At 36.9% G+C, this 22,457-nt stretch overlaps 1 protein-coding gene across 1 annotated transcript; it reads right to left on the bottom strand.

The window, feature by feature from the left end:
- Positions 1-22: 22 nt before the first annotated feature.
- Positions 23-19,248, bottom strand: LOC129271068 (monocarboxylate transporter 5-like). The gene is made up of 5 exons (XM_054908421.2): positions 18,646-19,248; positions 14,111-14,254; positions 4,143-5,096; positions 2,825-3,016; positions 23-2,020 (listed from the first exon to the last, which is right to left on the bottom strand). Exons 1-5 carry the CDS (start codon positions 18,899-18,901, stop codon positions 1,875-1,877), a joined length of 1,692 nt encoding a protein of 563 aa, XP_054764396.2. The 5' UTR covers positions 18,902-19,248; the 3' UTR covers positions 23-1,874.
- Between the last annotated feature and the right edge of the window lie 3,209 nt (positions 19,249-22,457).

Here is a 22,457-nt window from a genome sequence, read left to right as displayed (position 1 = left end):
AGATAGTGAAAAGCTTAATATCCATGTCTTCCTTATTGTTTTATTTACTTTTAAAAGCAGGATTTACAATGAAAATTTCGCTTGGTAAGTCTCAATCTTGAAACATTTAAATCAGTTAATCCAAATAAACCAAATATGTCTCCAATGTTGATCGCGAAGCTGGACAAACTCTAACTTTTTCTATAGTCTATAATTAATTCAAATAAACCAAATATGACTACAATGTTGATCGCGAAGCTGGACAAACTATATTTAACTTCTTTTCTATAGTCTATATAGTCTATATAGGCGCCGCTTTCCAGACGGCGGCGACGGCGGCGTCGTCAACAGTTTTTGAAATGTCATCATAACTTAGGAAGTATATGAACATAATTCATGAAACTTGGACATAAGAGTAATCCAGTATTACTGCTGTTATATATAAGAAGAATTGTAGGAGCAATTACATTCATTTATTTAATTATTTCTTCTTTAAAGTCACTAAACGCTTCGTATTGAGATATATATCTCTGACAAGTAATTGCTGTAATTGCGTTTGAATAGGTATGTTCGTCTAGGGTTTAATGTATATTCAGTACTGGTAGAAATATAAAGATAAATATTGTATTTCATTAAGAATTTGTTGAATTCAAACATCTTGTATTGAAATGTACATACACATCTCTGAAAATAACTATGAGTCACACATAAGCAGGATGCTCTAATTGCGTTTAAAATCTATAGGTATTTTCGTCCAAGGTGTAATATTCATTGCTGAAATGAATATAAAAATAAATCTTGTATGAGCTGCCGATGAGCTGCTCTCTATGTAAAAACATTACATCGTTTTAAAATGATATCATTATATTCAGTTGTCATGGAGAGGGGTTATAACTTGCTAACACCTTATAAAGAGAAGATACCGGAAACCAAGCGACATTTGCCACTGTCAATGGAGCTGGCAATATACCGTCTCAGCAAAATAAACACTGTACAACCGTAGACAACTTCAGCTGTACAAAGAGCGTTCTGCAATCCGATTGGTTCAAATCTGGTCACATGATATTAATGGATTGCACTGTAGGGGTCGTTTGTAGCGATGGTTTGTAGCATAATAGTGCGTTCACTGCACTCATGATGAAATGAAATGGATAACGCATTCATTATTTGGAATATGTTTAATACTCGAAATAGCGTGCATTATTTGTACATGTTGTACGTCATAAAATAGTAATAGATCCAAATCAAATGATTTACTAAAATCAAACAAATTACCAGGCATTTATATTAGATAACACATAACTTCTATTAATCATAAAATGGTGATGTTGAACCCAATCAAACGATTTGCTGAAATCTACACGTGGCATGTCATTTATTTTAGCCAATATAGGCAATGGAGTGGCCTCGTTAGCGCAGTAGGCAGCGCGCCAGTCTCAAATCTGCCAATGACTTGTACTGAGTTTGATTAGTTCTATTACCGGTTATGATTTTGAAATGAGGATTATTTGTCGAATAACAAGGTTAAACATCACTATCTTCTAAAATATATATTGAATGTCATTTTGCTCGGACATTACCCACACTAACCTAGTTACATTTTGAAACAGTCCAAACGCCATGAGGTAGGCCTATGCATTGGGCGTGCTAGATCTGATCAAAAGGTAGCTTGTGTGTAGTGGTAATGCCCTCGGCTATCTGCATTATTTGTACATTATTCTCCACATTTTGTCTCGTAGGAGTTTGTTTCTGAACTTAATTTAATTAACTTCACAAATCCACGACGCTGAAATGTTTAAAGAGAGGTCTTCCATGGTAGCGGTATGCCTTGGAAATGTATGAGATCCTCGACCATCGCCCAGGTCTCCTGTACAAGATTCAAGGGGATGGGATAATCAGACATCCATCACGATTTCGCTGCTCCTCTTTCGACGCCTTTCTAGTACTATTACCACGATCATGAGCACCGCAGCGAAGAGGGATAGCCCTGCTGAAGTGAAGTATGTGAGTCGATAATCGCCAGTTACATCCCGAAGAAGACCTGTCAGATTGATTGAGAAATGCAAACGCTTTACTTTAAAAAACAATACATTTTCATGATTCAAAAATTTGTATTAGAATTTGAAACTTCGTATTCAATAAATCACCACTATTTTTATAAATAAGTATAACATATTTCAAGAGCGACGGTTCGAGTTATTCTCGGGGTAGGAGGAGGGGGAGGGGGGGGGTCGGTGGCGAGCGGATGCGTGTTTGGTGAAAAAATAGAGTCCCTGGCACTTTTATAAGAGGAGACCCTAAACAATCAGTAAGAGATTAGTGAAAATCAAAACAAGTGTAATCAAAACAAGCTCTAGCATGTCTAGAGGCGGAGTCTAAATGCAACTGTCAATTTGTTCAACACTTATAACAAATAATCAAGGCAAAACAGATCCCGATCTATTTGCAACTATTAGAAAGTGATCCAATTCAATCGTGGGATCATATAAGATTCTAAATTTATATTAGTCCGAAAATTCAATCTGACTTGCAGATTAATCGTAAAATAAGTTGTAGAAAAAAAAATCAACTCTAGTGAACTAATCAAAAGGTGCAAAAATTGAAATTCTTTGCAAGGGATATTGATCAGGTTATATGGCTCGACTTGCAGTCGTAGTATTTCGGCTTGTATTTTGTGTTATTCGGTTAGTATTTCGTGTTATTTCGGCTTGTAATTTCGTGTTATATTGGCTTGTAGATAGAGAGTGAAGTGTTTCGAATTGAATTTGATTAATATTTGTGATGGTAATGAAATATACATTTCTTGAATTGTAATTATTTAACAAATTCTTGGACCATGTCTCACCTCCTAATGCACCTCCTGCTGGTCCGGCCAAACCTTCTATAAATATGAAGATGGAGAGGGTCTTGACGTCCACTTTAGGGTCTACTATCTCCCGATGAAAGACGTAAAATAAGGTGGTGTATACTCCTGTCCCCATCCCGTACAGTGCGACGGCAGTCGCTCGTATAGGGAATTGTTTGCAAAGAAACACCCCTAGAAAGAACAAAGATTTATTAGACTTACAGACGAGATTCACAAAGATTAACTTTAAAAAAGTGCATTCGAAATGGTGACTCTAAGTTATAAGGGCTATCAATGTTAATGGACGTGAATGCGATTCCTAATATTCATGATCTGGACATAACGCCACTTGCGAGTACAAGAAGGTTAATTCGAGTTGGTTTTATTGGAATATCTACCATACAAGAAAGAAATCCAAATTGATATCATGATGGTTTGATGAAAAAAAATTGTTCTCTTCTGGAATAGAATCCTCTGTAATTATGTATGGCAGGATGGGAAACATTAATTTTAATCACAAAATTAAATCAAACGGGGTGTGGAACATTATACAGATTGTTATCAAGTTTTATCAGTTAAAATTATTTCAAATTTCAATTGGCTGGTTTCAGTATACGGTATTACCCAAACGTAAATCATAAATAATTTCAAAGTACCTTGTTTCTCTGTATTCTTCTGTATTCTATTCCCACGTAATTACTTAAATACATGGAATCAAGTCTGTATGTCATAGGCCCTAATCGTTTTGCTAAAGTCGCAAAGGTAGGCCTATCAGACACTGTTAGACAAGTAGTGATAAATTTCGTTTTGAAGACCTTTAAAGAATACACACTTAAAATGTTGGGCAACATACTGTACACTGTGTCGGTAGTATATGTTGGTAATATGTATATATATATACACTGCAAAAACTCCGGTGTTGATTTAACACCAGCCCGGAATATATATATGTCCACGGCAGAGAAGTATTGAAACAACACCAGTTTGGAATCAAACAGATGCTGTTTTAATACTAATTGGTGTTGTATAAACACCTATCTGGTGTTAGACCAAAACGAAACTGGTGTTGGTTAACATTTCTCTGGTGTGGATATATATAGATTCCGGGCTGGTGTTAAATCAACACCAGAGTTTTTGCAGTGTATATATATATTCTGGGCAATTATTGTCCAATTGAGCAAATCTTTGACCCAATTATAAGTTTTTATTACCCAATTTGGGCAGATTTTAACCAATAGTTGTGTGGACAGTATGTTGCCCAGGGTTGGTAAAACAGTTGAGCAATTTTTTGCCCAACTATTTTAAGAGTGAAGTTTACCCATGATGGAAACGACAGCCAGGATTTCGGCCAGAGTGATGAGATGGGCAGGAGGAATCCCTCTGGAGACACACAAGCCATTGGACACCCGGCCTATGAGATTGAACGCAGCAAAGACAGAGAGACCTGTTGCGATATCCTTCAGATCTACTCCGAACTCCTTAAATGAAGTTGAGACGTGGAGCAAGAATATACTATATCCGACCGTTGTGGAGAACATGGATAGGGTGTAGATGACAAAGGTGTGGTAGTTCCAAGCAATCACACTCTGACGGCATCTGGATTTTGGACTTGATCCCACTCCTGACACCATAATTCGGTCTGCGTTGCATTCCGGTGCCGCCGATGGTTGATGATCAAGGTCGAGGCTCTTTTGCGAATGATCATTAAGTTCTTGGTCAACAGCTGCGATTGTATTGACCTCCTTTACCCTGTCAAACATTTCATTTCCATTTGAAAGTGAGGTAGAGACTACCCCGTTCTTTAAAAGGTCGGGATTTTTATTCTTGCACTCTATAATGTCTGTGGAATAGTTTTCTGCTGAATCTTCTTCGACTTCAACTTTGTCATACTGATCGTTATTGCACTCATGGTCAGCGCTGACCGTTGGGTTTTGACAATTCAATGAAATACTACTTCCTGTTTTAACATCCTGCTCGCCCACGGGTCGACGTATTGCTTTGTTGTCCATCTCTATCTGCACATAGCAGTCTCGAGTCCTGAGTGGCTTCATCAAGGCACCCATCAGGACCGTATTGAACATGATTCCCGATGCGATAAGGCACGTACCACGCCAGCTGTAGGTGGTGCTTAAGGCCTCCAGGATGGGTGGAAAAACGAAGAGTCCGCAGCTGTAGCCGGAGATTACAACACCGTGGGCCAGTGCGTAGTGACGGTGAAAGTTTCGACGTATCAGTAGTACTGAAGATGCGTAGACAGTTGCCTGCGTAGTAGCTGGCGAGAAATAAAATTTTGGAAATTTCTTTAACAATTTCACTGTAAATATAATTATTATTATTATTGTTATTCTTCTTCTTCTTTTTATCATCATCATTATTATTATTATTATTATTATTATTATCAGTATTATTACGATATATGTTAACGCCGCCCTCGACGTCATGCTCCACCACTCGAAAGACATGCGTGAAGAGCAGTGTGGATGAAATGCCTTGCTGATCGCACATGACTACCATGGCCACGTACTTTCATCCATCTTTTCCGACCCAAAGACAAATCGACCTAGGTTCCTCCCCTGGACCTTGACCTCCCCCATTATGATGTATATTATAAAGAAACAAAATAAAATTTTGTACACTTTTATCTTGACATTTTTAAAGTTTTAAACTATTGGAATGGGCATTTCATCATATTTATGGGGAATGAAAACCCCATTTAGTTTCAGTTCAGCTTCAGTTTGGTTCATTTTCATATCTCACAAAATATTAAATACAACTTAACGTCCATCAAAAAATCAATGAATTATTAATGATAAAATAAAACTACAACACATGGTAATAATTCAATATATAACTAAGACAGTGGTTCTAACATTTGAACGTTCCAGATTAACAATAAAACGTGGATATGAAGGGTAAATTATTAAAAAGCAGAGCTTGTAATTTATTGTTTCCTCATAAATAACTAAAAATAAGTATTATCTATAAATAAGTATTGTCAATTTTTATTAAAAAAAAGAAAGAAAGAGAGAGAAAAAATACCTAAAAGAAAGAAACAGGGGGGAAAGAGATGAGGGTACACTCTAAAAAAGATAGAGTAAAAATTCACCCAATATTTGGTAGAAAAGGAAAATGCACGTTTGCTGGGTAATTCCCCCCCCCCCCCAAATTGGACAAAATGCAAGTTTTAAGGGTGAATTTCAACGCAATATTGCGTGAAATGTACAACGTATAGGTATCAGTTCACCCAGCAAACATGCATGTTCATAATTTACCTTTTTAGAGTGTAGACTGACAATAGTTAGGTGGAACATTAGGGATCCGAGGCAGTATCATTCAGATAAACCCCTAAAAAAGTTTGGAAATCTGATTTTGATCGATGATCCCTCCTCGGTTTTAGTGAATATTAATGTGTGATTGATACCAATAAATAGATCATTTAATTCTCCTAAAAATGGTATCATACATGATATGATTACGGTTCAGATGGAGGTGTAGCGCCTTGAAATGCCGAAAAAGTTGCAAAATGAAACAATATTGAAAGTCACTGTTCTTTTATCTGTGTTGATAAGTGAGTTTCTCAGCGGTTTCCTTTGTTTTCGTAACACGGAGATCTGTGAGTACATGATTTGAGTCGTGGTTTGAAATACCCATGCATGTTTGTTGGTCTGTTATGTGTTTGCTCGTGCAGAGGTGTGTTTGATTCTATGTTAATGTCGATCATAAAGGCCCCCTCACACCTAACCGAATTGCCTGAAATATGCCTTGCGATGGCTGGCGAAAGGCGTTTTTTTTAAATCGTTTTCAATGGTAACTGATAGTAAATCATATTTACCCTTCATGTTTGGATTCGTACATCTTCTGAACTAACAGCTGCGATTATTCGAATTCGCGCGGAAATTTTGAACATGTTTAAATTTCCCGACGAATTGAAAAATCGTTGGTCATCTGTTTGAATTCGCATCTCTTATTATTTAGTCTGCGGTAATCGTTCGTTTATCGTTTGTGTGTTTTTGTCGCGCATAGTCCCTCTTCGCGCTTTTGCCAAAGTGGACCGATCTTGAAAGAACCCGTTACGAAGCAACACGATTACACAACGAACAAGACTGCCTGATCTATTCCCTCGTCTTCGTTTCTAATCGCACGCCATATCAACCATTGCTCACTGTTCATTCGTCCTATTGGGTTATATCAACCCTTCGCTCGCCTTCGGCTGCAATTTCTCCAAGAGGTGAACCGAAAAATTGATATCCTTTGAAAGTCATATTTATCCTTCGCTTACAGTTCGTTGATAAAATTTGACAATAGTTACTGATCGCATGATTTGACGGAAATTTTATTTGAATTCGTTGAATTCGCGTGCATTTCGTTCATTTTTCCCATTCGTCACCCTTCGTCCGATCCGCCTACAACATTAGGTCAGGTGTGAGGGGGCTTTAACGTGCATGAAAACAAAAGAAACCGCTGAGAAACTTGCCACCTTTCGCAATCCTCACGGACGCTATTAGTTTTTATTAGTCAAGCGGGGGCAAAGATTTGTCAAACTGGCAGTAAAAATTCGTCACGCCATTATGACGATCACTTTGTGTCGATTGACAAATCATTTTATAGTTTGACAAATTAAAAATCGGGAAATACAAATTCACGTCTCTACGTTACGAATGTTAATCCTGTTTTGACAAACTACTTTAACTGACGAATCCAACAAGCACGAATTGACAAATGGATATTGTCAGTCCGATTGCAGACGACGAATCTTATCAGACTTGACAAATTGAGGGACGAATTTAGACATACAATACGAATTTTGGAATGAAAGTTTTTGACAAATTTAAAACGGGTTTCCTTATCTTAGTTTTTTCACATCGTGCGCATGCGCCCTGGAGATCGAGAGCAAATTTTTTTGGTATCGCCATTCGATCGCAAACTCTCGCTTCCCTGAGCTGACTGGCTGACTGTCTCCACGCCCGGCACTTCAGATCCTACCTGCAGTGACAATCGACGTAGAACATCGGGTATGCACAACTTAATTTTTAATTGTCACACAAATATTGACAGTTACAGAGCTGTATAGTATACAAATATTCAATGTTGATGAGTGCGATCGTTCCGAATATTGCATGAGTGTGCAAGTTGAAACTGTCTATTCAACGACGCGAAGCGGAGTTGAATAGACTGTTTCAACTTGCAACGAATGTAATATTCGGGACGTCGCACGAATACAACATTGAATATTTGTTTTATACAACACCGATAGCTTACAGTTTAGACTAGATCTAGATAGGCTAGATCTATAGGTCTAGTCTATGACTAACGCGCGTTAGGTCTTATTTTGCTTACAATGTTGTATTTTGATCGTCGAGTAGATTTACTCTAGTAATCCCAGGAGAATCAAGTACTTTCAACATAGATCCATAAAGTCATAGATCCATGAAGTCCAATTTGTGAACGAATTCCATAAAATCCAGAAGGAAATCCAAAAGGTAAGCAGCGTACCCTGGGAATAATTAGCTTAGCAACGTACGTACGCGCATTGTGTTCAGCTTAGCAACGTGTATGCGCAGTGCTACGTACATCGGTCAGAGATACGAAAGCGTGATTATGCGCGTATACCGCTAATTTACTTAACGTGTACTGGGCATGTCCATGGGTTCAGTGTGCCCAGGGATCTTGCAGTGCTGGCTCATTTACTTCAGCGTGCTATAGTCGACTATAGCACGAGCGTGCAATAGTCGACTATAGCACGGCTAGCATATCTTAGCGTGCTATAGCTGATTCCTCTGAATGTCATGTGACACACTTTCATCCAATCAGCTGTCAAAGATTTATCCATGTGTTGTATAAACCTAACTGTTGCACATGTAGACTGTACTAGGCAGTAGGCTGTAAGTTCTCTATCGCCTGGCCGCTTACGTTACGGTCTGTAGCCAGGCAGGCATAGGCCTACCGGTACCGGCGCGGTAGCACTAACGTTAGGCTCTAACCACTGTATGCAATAGCAATACACACAGGGTTTTTTGCGAATTGTGAATAGATCTCTAGATCTAACGTTAGATCCATGCAAAGAAGTTTGATGTTCTGAGTCTGACCCCTTTCTAGCGTGGTCTGATGCCGTTGGACTAACAACAGTTAGGCCTAGTCTAGCTTCATCTTTATCTAGATTTAACGTTGTCGTTAGACTCCTATCTAACTTAGAATCTAACGTAGATCTACTTCATTAGTTATACCCACTCGTATTTGTAACTAGAGGTCTAGACCCATAGAGTTAGGCTAGGTCCTAGTCTAGAATCCTAGGTTAGATCTAGATAAGTTAGAATCTAGATCTAGTCTTGCATTTCGGATCACACACATTATAAAGTTATCTAGAATCTATAGATCTAGAGTTCTAACTTTACATGTGCAACAGTTAGGTTTATACAGCTGTAGTGTAACTTGTCAATATTTGTGTGACAATTTTAAAGTTGTGCATGCCATGACAACTTTGTTGTCAGCGACATGAACGATTCGTCATGCAGTGGGTTTCTGTGCAGTGCTACATGACAAATTAATTTTCATGCATGACAAAATATTTGTCATACATTACGAATTAATTTCCATGCATGACAAACTGATTTCTTAGCATGACGAATCAAAATAAAAATTCGTCAAATAAGACCACTTTTCATTACGAATTAAAATTTGTATAATGACAAATCTTTTCCCATAAATACTTGACGAATTCAATTTGTCAAGGAAATATGCTTGCATGACAAATTTATTTGACAAATTCAAAGTTTGTCAAATAAGACCATGTTTTGACGAATTATTTTTTGTCAATTGACCAGGTATTTTAAGAGTGTAATATTAGGGTCCCCTATCACAAAAGTTAACGCTTAATCATACACTTGATTTTTCAGATTGATTGTACATTATAGTCAATAGAATCAAACGTAGAAAACTGCTCTACAATCAATGCTAAGCTTTGTGTTACAGGGGGGTTACAGGCCCTCCAGATCTGCTTTTCGTGTGCAAAATTCTTTCCCGCGACACCCTCACCATACATGCATGTACATCACGACTGATGGCTGGAGATATTCGAAATGCAGGACCTATAATAGTTTATGACATGGATAAGAAAGTGGTTTTTCAAACAAATCGAGTACATATTGAGTGAGGAAAAGTTACTGAATTGAGGCTTAGATATAAATCATTACAGTCCATCGAATCGATATTGCATTTAATGTGGATTATTGATGGATCTCTGGCAATTGATTCCATGGGTCAAATCGCCTCTCCAGCCGAAACCATTTCGCATGCGTTGATTATGTACACAGCATGTATACGTGCGGGTTTTTTTTTCTTTTGTTTTCTCCTACACAAACGATATGCCTCTAGCACACAATGTAATGGGCATTATGCTTTATTCTCCTCAGAAATGGGGGATTAGATTCGAATTTTAGGGGAGGGGGACCACTTCCATTGATGAGTGGATACCAGGCACGACCATGCGGTTTCGAAAAGCACCCTTAACAAGGGAAGTAAGGCTTTTCCAGATTATGAAAATGCATCTCTTAACAAGTATTTAGCTTGTGAAACCCTACAAGTATTGAAAACATATCCTCCTCTTTCAGTATTTTAAACATTGTTTTTGACACCCTTATAACGTTACATAGGCCTCTTTCAGTATTTCAAACATCGTTTTTGACACCCTTATAACGTTACATAGGCCTCTTTCAGTATTTCAAACATCGTTTTGACACCCTTATAACGTTACTCAGGCCTATACGTTAACGTACTTGCCCACTCTTTCCTTTTTTACGCGTGGTCGCGCCTGGTATCCACTCTTCAATGGAAGTGGGCCCCCCAGGCGGCCTCTCGAGCTCTGGGAGGAACCAAATGTGACTTTGGAAAGTCATCCTAAATCGGATATATCGCTGTTACCATAGTAGCAACCAAAATTTTGCACACGAAAGTACGCATATTGAATGTTTCCGTTGCAGATGCGAAACGAACAAAAATCTCATGTCACACAATTTGCATTGCAGGACAGAGTTTTACGACCATGACGACGGGCCCAAAAGTCTCTTCCAAAATCAACTAACGTCGTAAATAAGCGTTCGCGTTCTCCAACGAAAGGTCGGGACTCACTCATCACCACGGAAAAAAAAGAACAGTGACTTTCAATATTGTTTCATTATGCAACTTTTTAATTTTGACCTTGCCCCACATTTCAAGGCCCTGCACCTCCATGTGAACCATAATCATATTATGTAGGGTACCATTTTAAATACAATTACATAATCTTTTAAATGATATCAAATATGCATTGCCTAAAATTGGTAGTTGGGAGAAAATAATGGCCAAACTCAGATTTCCAAACTTTTTTGAGGAGCTTATTTGATAAAAATAAGATTTCATATCAAATTCTAAAAAGTATAAGGAACTGGAATTTTTTAAGTCGATTTGTAGATCATACTAAAATAATAAACCTGTGACAATAATGTGGAAGATGATAATAATGACTTTGACGAGTAGGATAACTATAAATCTTGTCATTCCTTCTAAATAAGGAAGACACAGTGGTGGACAATTCTTTTCTTCAAAGTTGAAAACATAGATATTCCAAGGTAGAACATTACGTGAATTAAAGAGTGGTTCAGAATGAGACTTGTATATATTATTATTCATTCTCATTAGTCTTTTTTGGATAAGTAAAATTTTATTGATTTACGTTCAGTATGTTCTTAAACTATTCGGATCCAAAGATGGCTTATCGCTTAATATGATGGATTAATTAATTTATCCCTTTTTTGTTTATGCAATGCCACCTTCACAACAGTGAATCCAACAACAAACTAACTCATGGTATCTTTGATTAGTCTAAAATGTTATGTTTTCCTTTGGATTACTGTCACATAAAATTCTAAACTAAGAGTGCATCAAAACTAGTAGGAACAATGAAAATAATGTTCAATCATGTCAAAGTTATTTCGAGTCATCGACTGTAGGGTATCCGATTGTAATCATTACATTAAAGGGATGGTCCGGGCTGAAAGTGTTTATGGCTTAATAAATAGAGTAGAATTCACTGAGCAAAATGCCGAAATTTTCATCAAAATCGGATATCAAATAACAAAGTTATTGAATTTTAAAGTTTAGCAATATTTTGTGAAAACAGTCGTCATTAATATTCATTAGGTGGGCTGATGATGTTACATCCCCACTTGTTCTTTTGTATTTTATTATATGAAATTAGGTTTATTCAATATTTTTTTTCCTCCAAGAACTAGAAAAATTGGATTGACAACTGATTAAGTGCATTAGATATTTATTGCTGCAACCTATTTCATTATAAGGGAGACATATTATTCACAAAAGTATGAAATAATGAAAAAAATTTGATTTTATGTAATAACATAGGAAAACGGAAAGTGGGGATGTGACATCATCACCCCACCTCATGAATATTCATGACGACTGTGTTCACAAAATATTGCTAAACTTTAAACTGCAATAACTTTATTATTTGTGATCCGATTTTGATGAAATTTTCTGCATTTTGCTCAGTGAATTCTACTCTAAGGATTGCGATATAAACATTTTCAGCCCGGACCATCCCTTTAAGAGACATTATTCATGCATGTTAGATAACGAACCCCAATCGGTCACTGACATTAAAATATTTTTTTTTAAATCGCAATCAGCACATTGTCATACTTATCATGAAAAGCATACTGTTAAAACACTTGATCTTTTCATTCAAAGGTTGATACATAGGGGGTCTTTAATTATTACCACCGCCACACGACAATACACACAGAGATCACAAAGGGCCCGAAACATTATTAGGATTATATGTATTCTAAAGAATTGGTTGAGGAGAAGCATGAAATTAATCTAATGTCACCTTTTCCAGAACTTATAAAGAACTGATAGTGCATTATTCTATAATTTGTTGCTTATGACATGACTTTTGATGCTATTGTATACATTGTTTGCATGCATACTAACCCGCATAAGAATAATATTTACTGAGAAAGAGATAAGCACGTACTTATATCACATAATTATTTGCACATATATCACTAAATAAGATAATGCAAACTTCTCTAAAGCAAGCCTATACAAACAATTTTTGACGTGAATGAACTCTTCCTGGAATTAAACATTCGGAAGGAATAGTGATATCATAAACATTCTACGAAAATATATACTTCATGGTTTGCTTTTGCTTAAGCATTTCAGAAAGACTATATATAAGACTCAGATGATCAATAGAAACTATTTGACATGTTTTCCAAATTAAATATTATCAATGTATATATTTTTTTAAAGTTGTTTAGGGTGATGGGTGATCAGTCTCGTTTAAAAAATACGTATTGATTGAGGTAATCATGAAAGTGCCCCCATTGAATAAAAAAAAATCCCAAAGTGGGGCGTTGTGTGGTTTAGGTTATGAATCTCGTCATTCATTTAGAGGGACGTGTGTTCGAATCCCAGACATACTGTGTTTTCCTTTAGCAAGAAATTTACCGACATTGTGCTGCACTCGACCCAGGTTTTGTGAATGGGTTCCCGGTAGGTATGATTCCTTGAATGCACTGAGCGCTGGAAGGCACCTCGAGCTAAGGCCGGGGTAAAAACAGCTTGCGCCTCGGAATGGATAGATGGCGCTATCTAAATACCTATGTTATCACTATCATTATTATTACTATTATTATCACTATCATTAATATTATTATCATTATTAGTATTGTCATTATTATTAAAGCGACCTTTTTAATTGTAAATACATGTATTCACAATTTTCATCTGAAGCATGCTCCAGATCCGTCGCTTTTAATATACACTTCAGTAAAAAAGAAAAAAAAACCCAGAAACAATCGCCGTCGGAATGTGCATATCCCATTTCCATTCATTATTTTGTTCATCTATATTTTGTATAATTATCTGCCAACCATTATTTTATCATTACCACTATTTGTTATGGTTATGTTCTGTTGATACTTTTGTTTTTGCTGTGATTTACATTTTCTTTGTGTATATATAATTTTGTTCTCATCGTGTTCTTTTTAATGAATTTGGAAATAAATACTTCAATTGAATTGAATTGAATTGGAATAGGATCGGTCGATTCACTTGCTCATTGTTAATATCAGCTATTGTATATATACCAGGGGGGGGGGGTCAGTCATAGGGTTCAGCAGGTAATTTAGGGATGGAGAGGGGCAGAGGGTGGACGTTGCATTCTATTCTGTGTTCATCTTGAATAATTCCTAAGAAGAAATTATCTTTTGCTGCTATACTTACATGTCACTGCACCTATCGCGAACCCCACCAGTGCTATGTGGCGTGCCTGGGAGAGGAGCAGAACCCCGGATGCAGCGAATGTTCCGGCTACCATGACAACGGGGCGTGTCCCGAACTTGGAGGTGAAATAGGCAGCGAAAGGAGCTGAAAATATAAACAAAGAAATCAATGGCGATTGGTTTTATCATTAAATCGAATTCTTGATAAGAATCTAATTTCTTTATCAATTATTGCCTTTTATTAACAACACAAAATTACTCTTTTTATAAGAATTGTTTACCATTTGTTAACAACACAAAATAACTTCTTGATGTCAATAAATTAATTGTTGATAACTTTTGGGCTCGAAATAATTTGTAAAAACCTGCAAAACTTTAAGCTTGCAATTAATTATGAATTTCTGCTAAACTGTTAACGCTCCAAATGACCTGCAAATCATTGAATAACTTCCCCGCAGAGGCTCCCCTAGGAAAAAAAATGGAACACGAAGAAGCAAATTTTGGAAGAGAAATATTTCATACTGTACATTTTATCCACTTTGTTTTCGTCAAGCGCATTGCAAGCAAATAGATTTTCTCACTTGGTATTCGATATCCTGCATTACCTGTGGTGTAGCATTCTGAAGGAAATAGGGATATATTTGTGAAAAAGTGTGAGCATGGGCCTATATAGGTCCATGATGTGAGGGACAGTTGCCCCACGAACGAAAACGTGTATTGTAATTGAAGGAGGGCAGGGTCATGCATTATATGATGCTATATCATGAAATAAAATGGGCATCCATGTGTGACTAGACCTTGATTTATGCAAATGTTACACAAGACATAGCGTTGGGTCATTTCCATTGGTACATCCAGCGTTGGTAGGGTGAAGGGGGAATTGCCCTTTCCCTAGTGAACTATAAAGTATTAACAATTAAACTTTGTTATTTAAGTGTATATACTTTTTTTAATTGTTTAAATAACTACTGTAAGGTTCATACAGTAAACAGCGTTGTTTAAGAATCTTAAAAAGCGTTATTCTATGTCGATAACGTGGTAACCCACACACAGACACACACACACACATACACCCATGACCCATCCACACAGACATGCACCCACATGATATAGCTACGGGTTCTGTACAATTCATGCAATTAGAAGACATTTTTCTCGCCGGGAATCATACCCATAAAGTAGTAATAACCACTTCCCTGTAACCATTATTTTTTATTATGCATTAAACATGTTAAATGGCTCATTGTTTGTGGCGAGAAAATGAATTTTACAAGGAACTAGACGGAAACACCGGAACTATCAACTTTTTGAAAGGTCTCCTTTCTTTGTCAAATATTCTTTAGTGTCTGCATCATTCAACGTTGAAGCTGATCCCAATACAAATGTTCAATTTGAAATGCATATAGAGGCAAATGACACAAGCTTAACACTGAACATGACTTGTCATCAACATCGGATGTAAAATAAGAAAATTAATGTATTTTTACATTTTGCTTTATTTGCACAAAAAAGTAATATGCACATAACTGGTATTAGGAAATCAAGTTCCATAAATTACAGAGACACTTAATTCGTTTATAATGTTTTGGAGCTTACTTTCATACATGTATAGTTTCCGGTCGGTGGGGGGGGGGGGGGGGTGGGGTTAAAGATCACAGAAACATAAAACTAAATTATAATTTGAGAAACATGTAAGAATAGTGAAATTTGAAGGATTCTCAATGATAATACAAAATGGAGCAATTTAAAAACAGGGACGTTTATCGGCTTTTTCGTTATTCGACATGACCAAGTTGGTGTATTGGACCTATACAAATATCGGAGTTTGCAGACCTTAATAGAACTGTAGGTTTAAATAATATATGAAAATAATATTGTTGCACAGATTCTGAAAAGTATAATACTTATATTATGTCATGGTCGTGTTCTCATTCTGATATTCCTGAAAGGAATTCAAAGTGTAAAATATTTGCAGTGGCGTGTATCCGATCAAGGCAGAGGAGGATGATAACAATATGTTGAGCTGAAAATTATTAAGATTTAAGGCCCGCTAAAATTACGCAAAAATTATATTTATGTGTCCATGGCGTCGCGGTCTAGAGATTAAGACTCCAGTCTCTCAATCTGAGGGCCGTGGGTTCGATTCCCAGCCATGGCGTGTTTTCCTTTAGCAAGAAATTTACTCATGTTGTGCTGCTCTCAACCCAGGTGAGGTAAATGGATACCGACAGGAAGTAATTCCTCAAAGACCTGTGACCACCGGAATCGGTATAGACTAGCTTAGCGGGGTAATATAGGAGCGTCTTCAGCACCTAACAAGCTGGATACTGAGCTATATGAATACTACATTATATTATTTTTGTATATTTAAATACGCCTATTATGCACTATTTCTAAAAATAGATATCGGGTAGGTGCACCATCTCTCCTCTTTTAATACAGCTCAGTTTGGGCTTTTGTGTTTCTCAATTGATCCAACGTATCAAACCTCACACCGGGGCTTGATCACCCGTGTGTATTGAGGCGCGAGTGAGCGAGGGGGGAGAAAGAGAAACTTGCACGTTTCGTAAATAAAACATGTTTGCGCGGGTAAGCATGGGAGATAGATACGGTCTTTTTGTATTATTTCATCTAATGTTATTGCAGGAAAGAATATTTAAGTTGTTAGTTGTTTATAATCAGGGTTACTATAATTAAAGAATACGAAAAGGGGCAATTTTACTGAAAATATAATGACACTTCAGAAAAATGGTTATGTCCAAGTAAATCTCATAATGATCAGAGGCAAGATAAAACTAGAAGATTTTTAAAATGGGGAAAATAGTGACTGTGGATACCGGGCAATATAATTGTGTATACATCAGATACCACAAAAATAAGTAAAACATTATTTATAAAAATTGGAAAACAAAGCGCCCATATTGTGGATATAAGTACTTTATTCTTCATGCCTTTTCTCCTATAATTATGGTAACTTTTAACAACTTGATTGACCATCATTGCATTTTTTTATTAATTCATGAGTCTCTTTACTACCGACTCTAGATACAGTAGCAATGCATGAAATTGAATTGAAAATATTCAATAGCAATGAGTGAGTGATATCACTGCATGGCTCTCTCATATAGTAATAGGCCTACATCACCATTGTGCATAAGCGAAGCCTTAAAATGTCAATAATTATGATTTTACATAGGACCTGTCTCTGGTTTTATTTCAGGATATTTCTCGTTTTATTTTATTTAAATCAACTTATATTGGGGTGAACTTGACCTTCATGGAATGTGATGTCACAGTTAATCTAGGAACGATCACAGAAGGGTCACAATCGACAAGGGAAGCGCAAGACATGAAGAGAAGATAAGAGAAGCATCATATCCACCTTAGTTCTCGAGCTTGATCGAAATAACAGGAAATCAATGGGGAGAGCTTGAGTCGAACAGAAGTGAATTCATGCCTACTCTCCCCCACGTACAGTATTGTGTGTGGCTGTCTCATATGCATCGCCACAATAACAATAAACGAGGAAATATGATATTCATATTTCAAGGTATCGAACGAGACAGTATGCACGGCACTACGAATACAATCATAACAGCTGTGGATATCATACATTATACACCTCGTGTATCATACTCTACTACCTCATTAATTGTCATTAAAGAATTACAGAGAGTGCATGTCCTTCAAATAATTATGCTGACAATATGCACATACGTTATCATTATGCCAGAAAATCATCCTGTTTTATAATAATTTATTAAAGCTTGTGAACTTAAAGGCGTATACAAGTAGGCCTATTTATAGGCATAGGCGAAGGAAATGATATATGATCGAGCAATGGTTGATCGTCCTATATAGCTATAAGTGCTATAGATTGTGGTTATTTAAAGGTCAAGTCCACCTCAGAAAAATGTTGATTTTAATCAATAGAGAAAAATCAGACAAGCACAATGCTGAAAATTTCATCAAAATCGGATGTAAAATAAGAAAGTTATGACATCTCAAAGTTTCGCTTATTTTTAACAAAATAGTTATATGAACGAGCCAGTTACATCCAAATGAGAGAGTCGATGATGTCACTCACTCACTATTTCTTTTGTTTTTTATTGTTTGAATTACACAATATTTCAATTTTTACGATTTTGACAATTAGGACCTCCTTGCCTGAACCACAAAATGTTAAAATAATGGAATTCCACGTGTTCGGGGAATGAAAACTTCATTTCACATGACAATGACGAGAAAATCAAAATATTTCATATTTCATATAATAAAATACAAAAGAAATAGTGAGTGAGTGATGTCCTCAGTTCCCTCATTTGCATACTGACCGATATGTGCATATAACTGTTTTGTGAAATGAAGCGAAACTTTAAAATGTCATAACTTTCTTATTTTACATCCGATTTTGATGAATTTTTCAGTGTTATGCTTGTTGAATTTTTCTCTTTTTATTCGAATCAAGTTTTTGTTGGGGTGGACTTGTCCTTTAATAATTGTGAAAAATATAAATAAATAACAATGAATCATTACTCATGACGCCAAGCATGAAAGGGTCGATGGAAAATATCCAGCCCATTAGGGTAGCACTGCTTTCGAACTCCACAATGAACTCGGGCATGAAGATAGTGATTGCCCGAAAACATCCATTGGTGAAAGCGATGGCGAAGAAACCGTACACGACGAGCAACCACGACGAGCTACAGCTGGAGCATCCACCGCAACAGGAATTCGCTTTTCGAGATCGAGGTCGCCCTACGGAGACCGCTGCCTTTGCGTCGTCGTCCATGATAACTTTGTCCTCCGTGGTGACTGTTCAAGAGTACACGATAACCAGGAAGTAGAAATCCCCGATACCATTGCAAATTGGCGATGTTCATCAGTGAGCATGAGCTACATACACCACCGTCGCATGTGAAAGCATATAACTAGAATATGAGTATAGGTCCATGCTAGGACTGAGAGATGTGTGGAGTCAAGGCTCCGCGAGGGCATATCATCTGAACGGGACAAAAATATCGAATCGTGAATTCTGTATAATCCTCTTTTTAATCGTCTCAAGCGAATGAACAGTACTCGATCGGTCGTTGCGTGCGAAGGTGGCACGACATGTTTCTTTTTAAATTTCGCACGCACGGCTCGTCGATGCACTGCGAGTTATTTACAATGAACGCTCCAGGGCCAAGGTGTGGGGGGGGGGTGCTTCAGCCCCCACTTTTTTTCCAAAACCATGCACAAAAACGTAAAAATTAAAATACGATTGTGATTTTTTGCATGGTCAGCTCCCCCACTTTGAAAACCGTTCCACAGGAGGATGTGTTTTTGTGGGGGTGGGCGTATACGAACCAAGTGAAAAAAGGCATGAAAAGGCTCGATCGAGCTAGCAACGGAAAAAAGTAATATTTGCACTCTACGTTACGTTTTTCAATAAGAAATAACAATGCTAAAAGTCAGATCGTAGACATTGAAATACAATGTGGGGGGGGGGGTGATTTAGATCCACATTTTCTCCAATCGGCTGCTCGAATAGCTCAAAATTTAAACTAGGGGTTACAGAATGGGGTAACTCTTAATATCTGAAGCTTAAGTTCTTTTTAACTTTATTTTAAAAACCAAGATTGTACTCATATTAAACCAAACAATAATGTGAGCGCGAAGTGCCAGGTGGAACTTTGCTCTACACTCCTGACATCAAAACGAAACGGACATGATATTATGAACAGATATATCCCTTTTAAAACAAATAATGCGAATGCGTAGATCAGCCTTAAACTTCGATCACTTTATTATGCATGCTTATTTAGTAAAATATGACAATTTCGAAGCCTGCAAGAATCTATTTGAACAGGATATATATTTCTGGACGGGCCGGTGTAGACCTAACGGGGCTGGGGTACATGTCAGAGTGGCCTTTGGGAGGTTTTTTTATATTTATTTTTACAGATCATCCGAAATTACCCCAAAACTTTGGTTAGATTAGGGGTGGCCATTCGGAGTATTCTGGGCAGATTCGGACCTGTTCGGGTCATCATTCGGCTCTAATCGGAGCAATTGGGTCACATTCGCTCGATTCTGGGCACCTTTGGCTTGATTCTTGCCACAATTTGGGTGACATTCGGCTATTCGGGATGGCCAAAATTGATTCGGGTAAATTCTGGCGATTCTGCGCTGATTCGGGACCTTTTCAGGACCCATTTGTCTCTATTCGTGGAGCTCCCCGAATGAGATGAATAGGGTCCGAAATCACAGAACCCATCCGAATCAGGCCATATTCGGCAGACTTTACTCCGAAGAATTTGGTTTTGATGTAACCAGAGCTTCAAGCCTGGGTTACACCGGAACCGACTCAACTGCGAATCCATCCGTCGAATACACGTATTCGGGTCTTTTCGGGAGTATTCTGTTCTCCCTCCCCGAATGTGAGAAAATTCGGAAGGGATTCGGGAACATTCAAATCCCCCGAAACCATCCGAATCAGGCCGTATTCGGGCAAAATCGGTCCGAATTTATTCGGGAGAATTCGGGGAGCTCCCCGAATAGCATAATGGTTAGTCACGTGCATTTGAGTGTCCGAAAGTCCACACACACACAGCTTCAACACAGGGAACGGTGGTTTTCATGAACGTAATATTGCAGAAATCCGGGTATATCTTTAAAACTATTAATAATCTCACACCAGATTGATAATAGTGTGAAAATTTTATCCAATTCCATTAATTGATGTAAATATATATGTATATATATATATATACCAAAGATGAAGATATTTACCAGATGAACCTTTTTCAAATGAAAGATCTAAATATTCAATACGACACACTGGCCCCACACTATAGTTTAGACCTGTAAAAAAAAATATACAATTTGATGATACTTTTAAAAGACAATATAAAAATAAATTACTGAGCAATTATTCATTTCTCTTAATGTGGTTTTGTACTATTTGCTTAATTGATTGTTCACCTGTTTGTTTATATTTTTGTTTGGTTTTGTTTATTATCTTTGTTCTGTTTTGTTTTACCTTGAACTTTGTTTGTTTGATTTAGTTTTTTTGGTTTTAAAGAAATGATTATACTTAGCTTTATTTATTATTTGTTACTTGTCGTATCCATACCATACGCTGAATTTTATTTTAACGATAATCTTAGGTATGTGCGTTTTAACAAGCCTTTTAATGGCTTTTTGTGGAAGCCCCATTTATTTTGTTCATTTATATTTTCATAACTATGTGCCAACCATTATTTTATCATTACCATTATTTGTTTCAGTTGTGTTCTGTTGATACCTTTGCTTTGTATATTTTCTTTATGTATAATTTGTTCTCATTGTGTATTTTTTTTATGAATGTAGGAATATATATATATGTATATATATATATCATGGCATAATTCCGCTCTAGAGTTCAGCTGACACCAACAGTATGGAATTTATTTTGGGAAACTTATATATCTCACCTTATAATGGTCATAGAACGTGTATTTATGTTCGAAAACAGACACGTTTGTCACAAAAAAAAAACATCTGACTTTTTAAAAAGTCGACTAATGAGGGCCTATACACAGCAGTGGCGTAGCTACGGGGGGCATGGGGGCATGTGCCCCCCTGAGATTTGATGTGCCCCCCCCCCCAGGTGCCCCCCAGAAAAAAATTGGCAGAGCCAAAAAAAGGGAGAAAGAAGAAAAGAAAAAGAAGGGGAAAGACAGTAGGAAAAAAGAAGAGGAAAATAAGAGGAGGAAGACGAATGAATTAAATAATTTTTGGGGAAGACTTGTAAAAAAAAATCTTTCATGTTACTATATAAACCTTTTCTCTCGCGCTTCGCGCTCGATAAGATTCATATCGTGCTCAATAAGCTGATATGGAGCTTAAAAATATCAAGTTTTGAAGTCAATGTACAAAACATATTTCAGCTCGGACATCGAGCTTTCATTATATTTTTTCCACAAGTTCCTATTGTCTTTGTGTATTTCATAAAGTTCTCAAAATATCAATTTTCAGATGTGACTGTCAAAACGTAGGCCTATTTAGCGCTGCGCGCTCGCATTTTGATTGGTGAGTACTCTATATCAATTCTATATGAGCGAAAAAAAACCAGGCCTTTTCATTACATTTTATTTATAAAAATTCAGTTTGCGATTTGCGCTCGCATTAATTGTTAAAACTGTATTAACCATTGTAATGCATATTCATAATTTAAAAATGTTTAAAATTTCTAGTTTTCAAGCCTTAAAACCATCAACTTCTACACTGTCACTACGCATATAAGATTAACAAATAAGAAATATAATTTTCATGAATTCCTATTAACTAATTTGGGTCTTTTCAGAGTGAAATATCCACAAGCT

The sequence above is a fragment of the Lytechinus pictus genome, chromosome 11 (assembly GCF_037042905.1).
Source record: "Lytechinus pictus isolate F3 Inbred chromosome 11, Lp3.0, whole genome shotgun sequence".
In the NCBI taxonomy this organism is placed as follows: Eukaryota; Metazoa; Echinodermata; class Echinoidea; order Temnopleuroida; family Toxopneustidae; genus Lytechinus; species Lytechinus pictus.
Note: the sequence above shows the minus strand (reverse complement) of the source record. Positions and strands in the feature narration are given on the sequence as shown.

Excerpts from the sequence above, each read along its gene's own strand:
- LOC129271068 (XM_054908421.2), bottom strand. The coding sequence starts at position 18,901 with ATGGACGACGACGCAAAGGCAGCGGTCTCCGTAGGGCGACCTCGATCT. Across the intron at positions 5,097-14,110 it reads CGCGATAGGTGCAGTGACAT|CTACTACGCAGGCAACTGTC; the intron begins GTAAGTATAGCA and ends ATTTCTCGCCAG. Across the intron at positions 2,021-2,824 it reads AGCAGGAGGTGCATTAGGAG|GTCTTCTTCGGGATGTAACT; the intron begins GTGAGACATGGT and ends TCAATCTGACAG.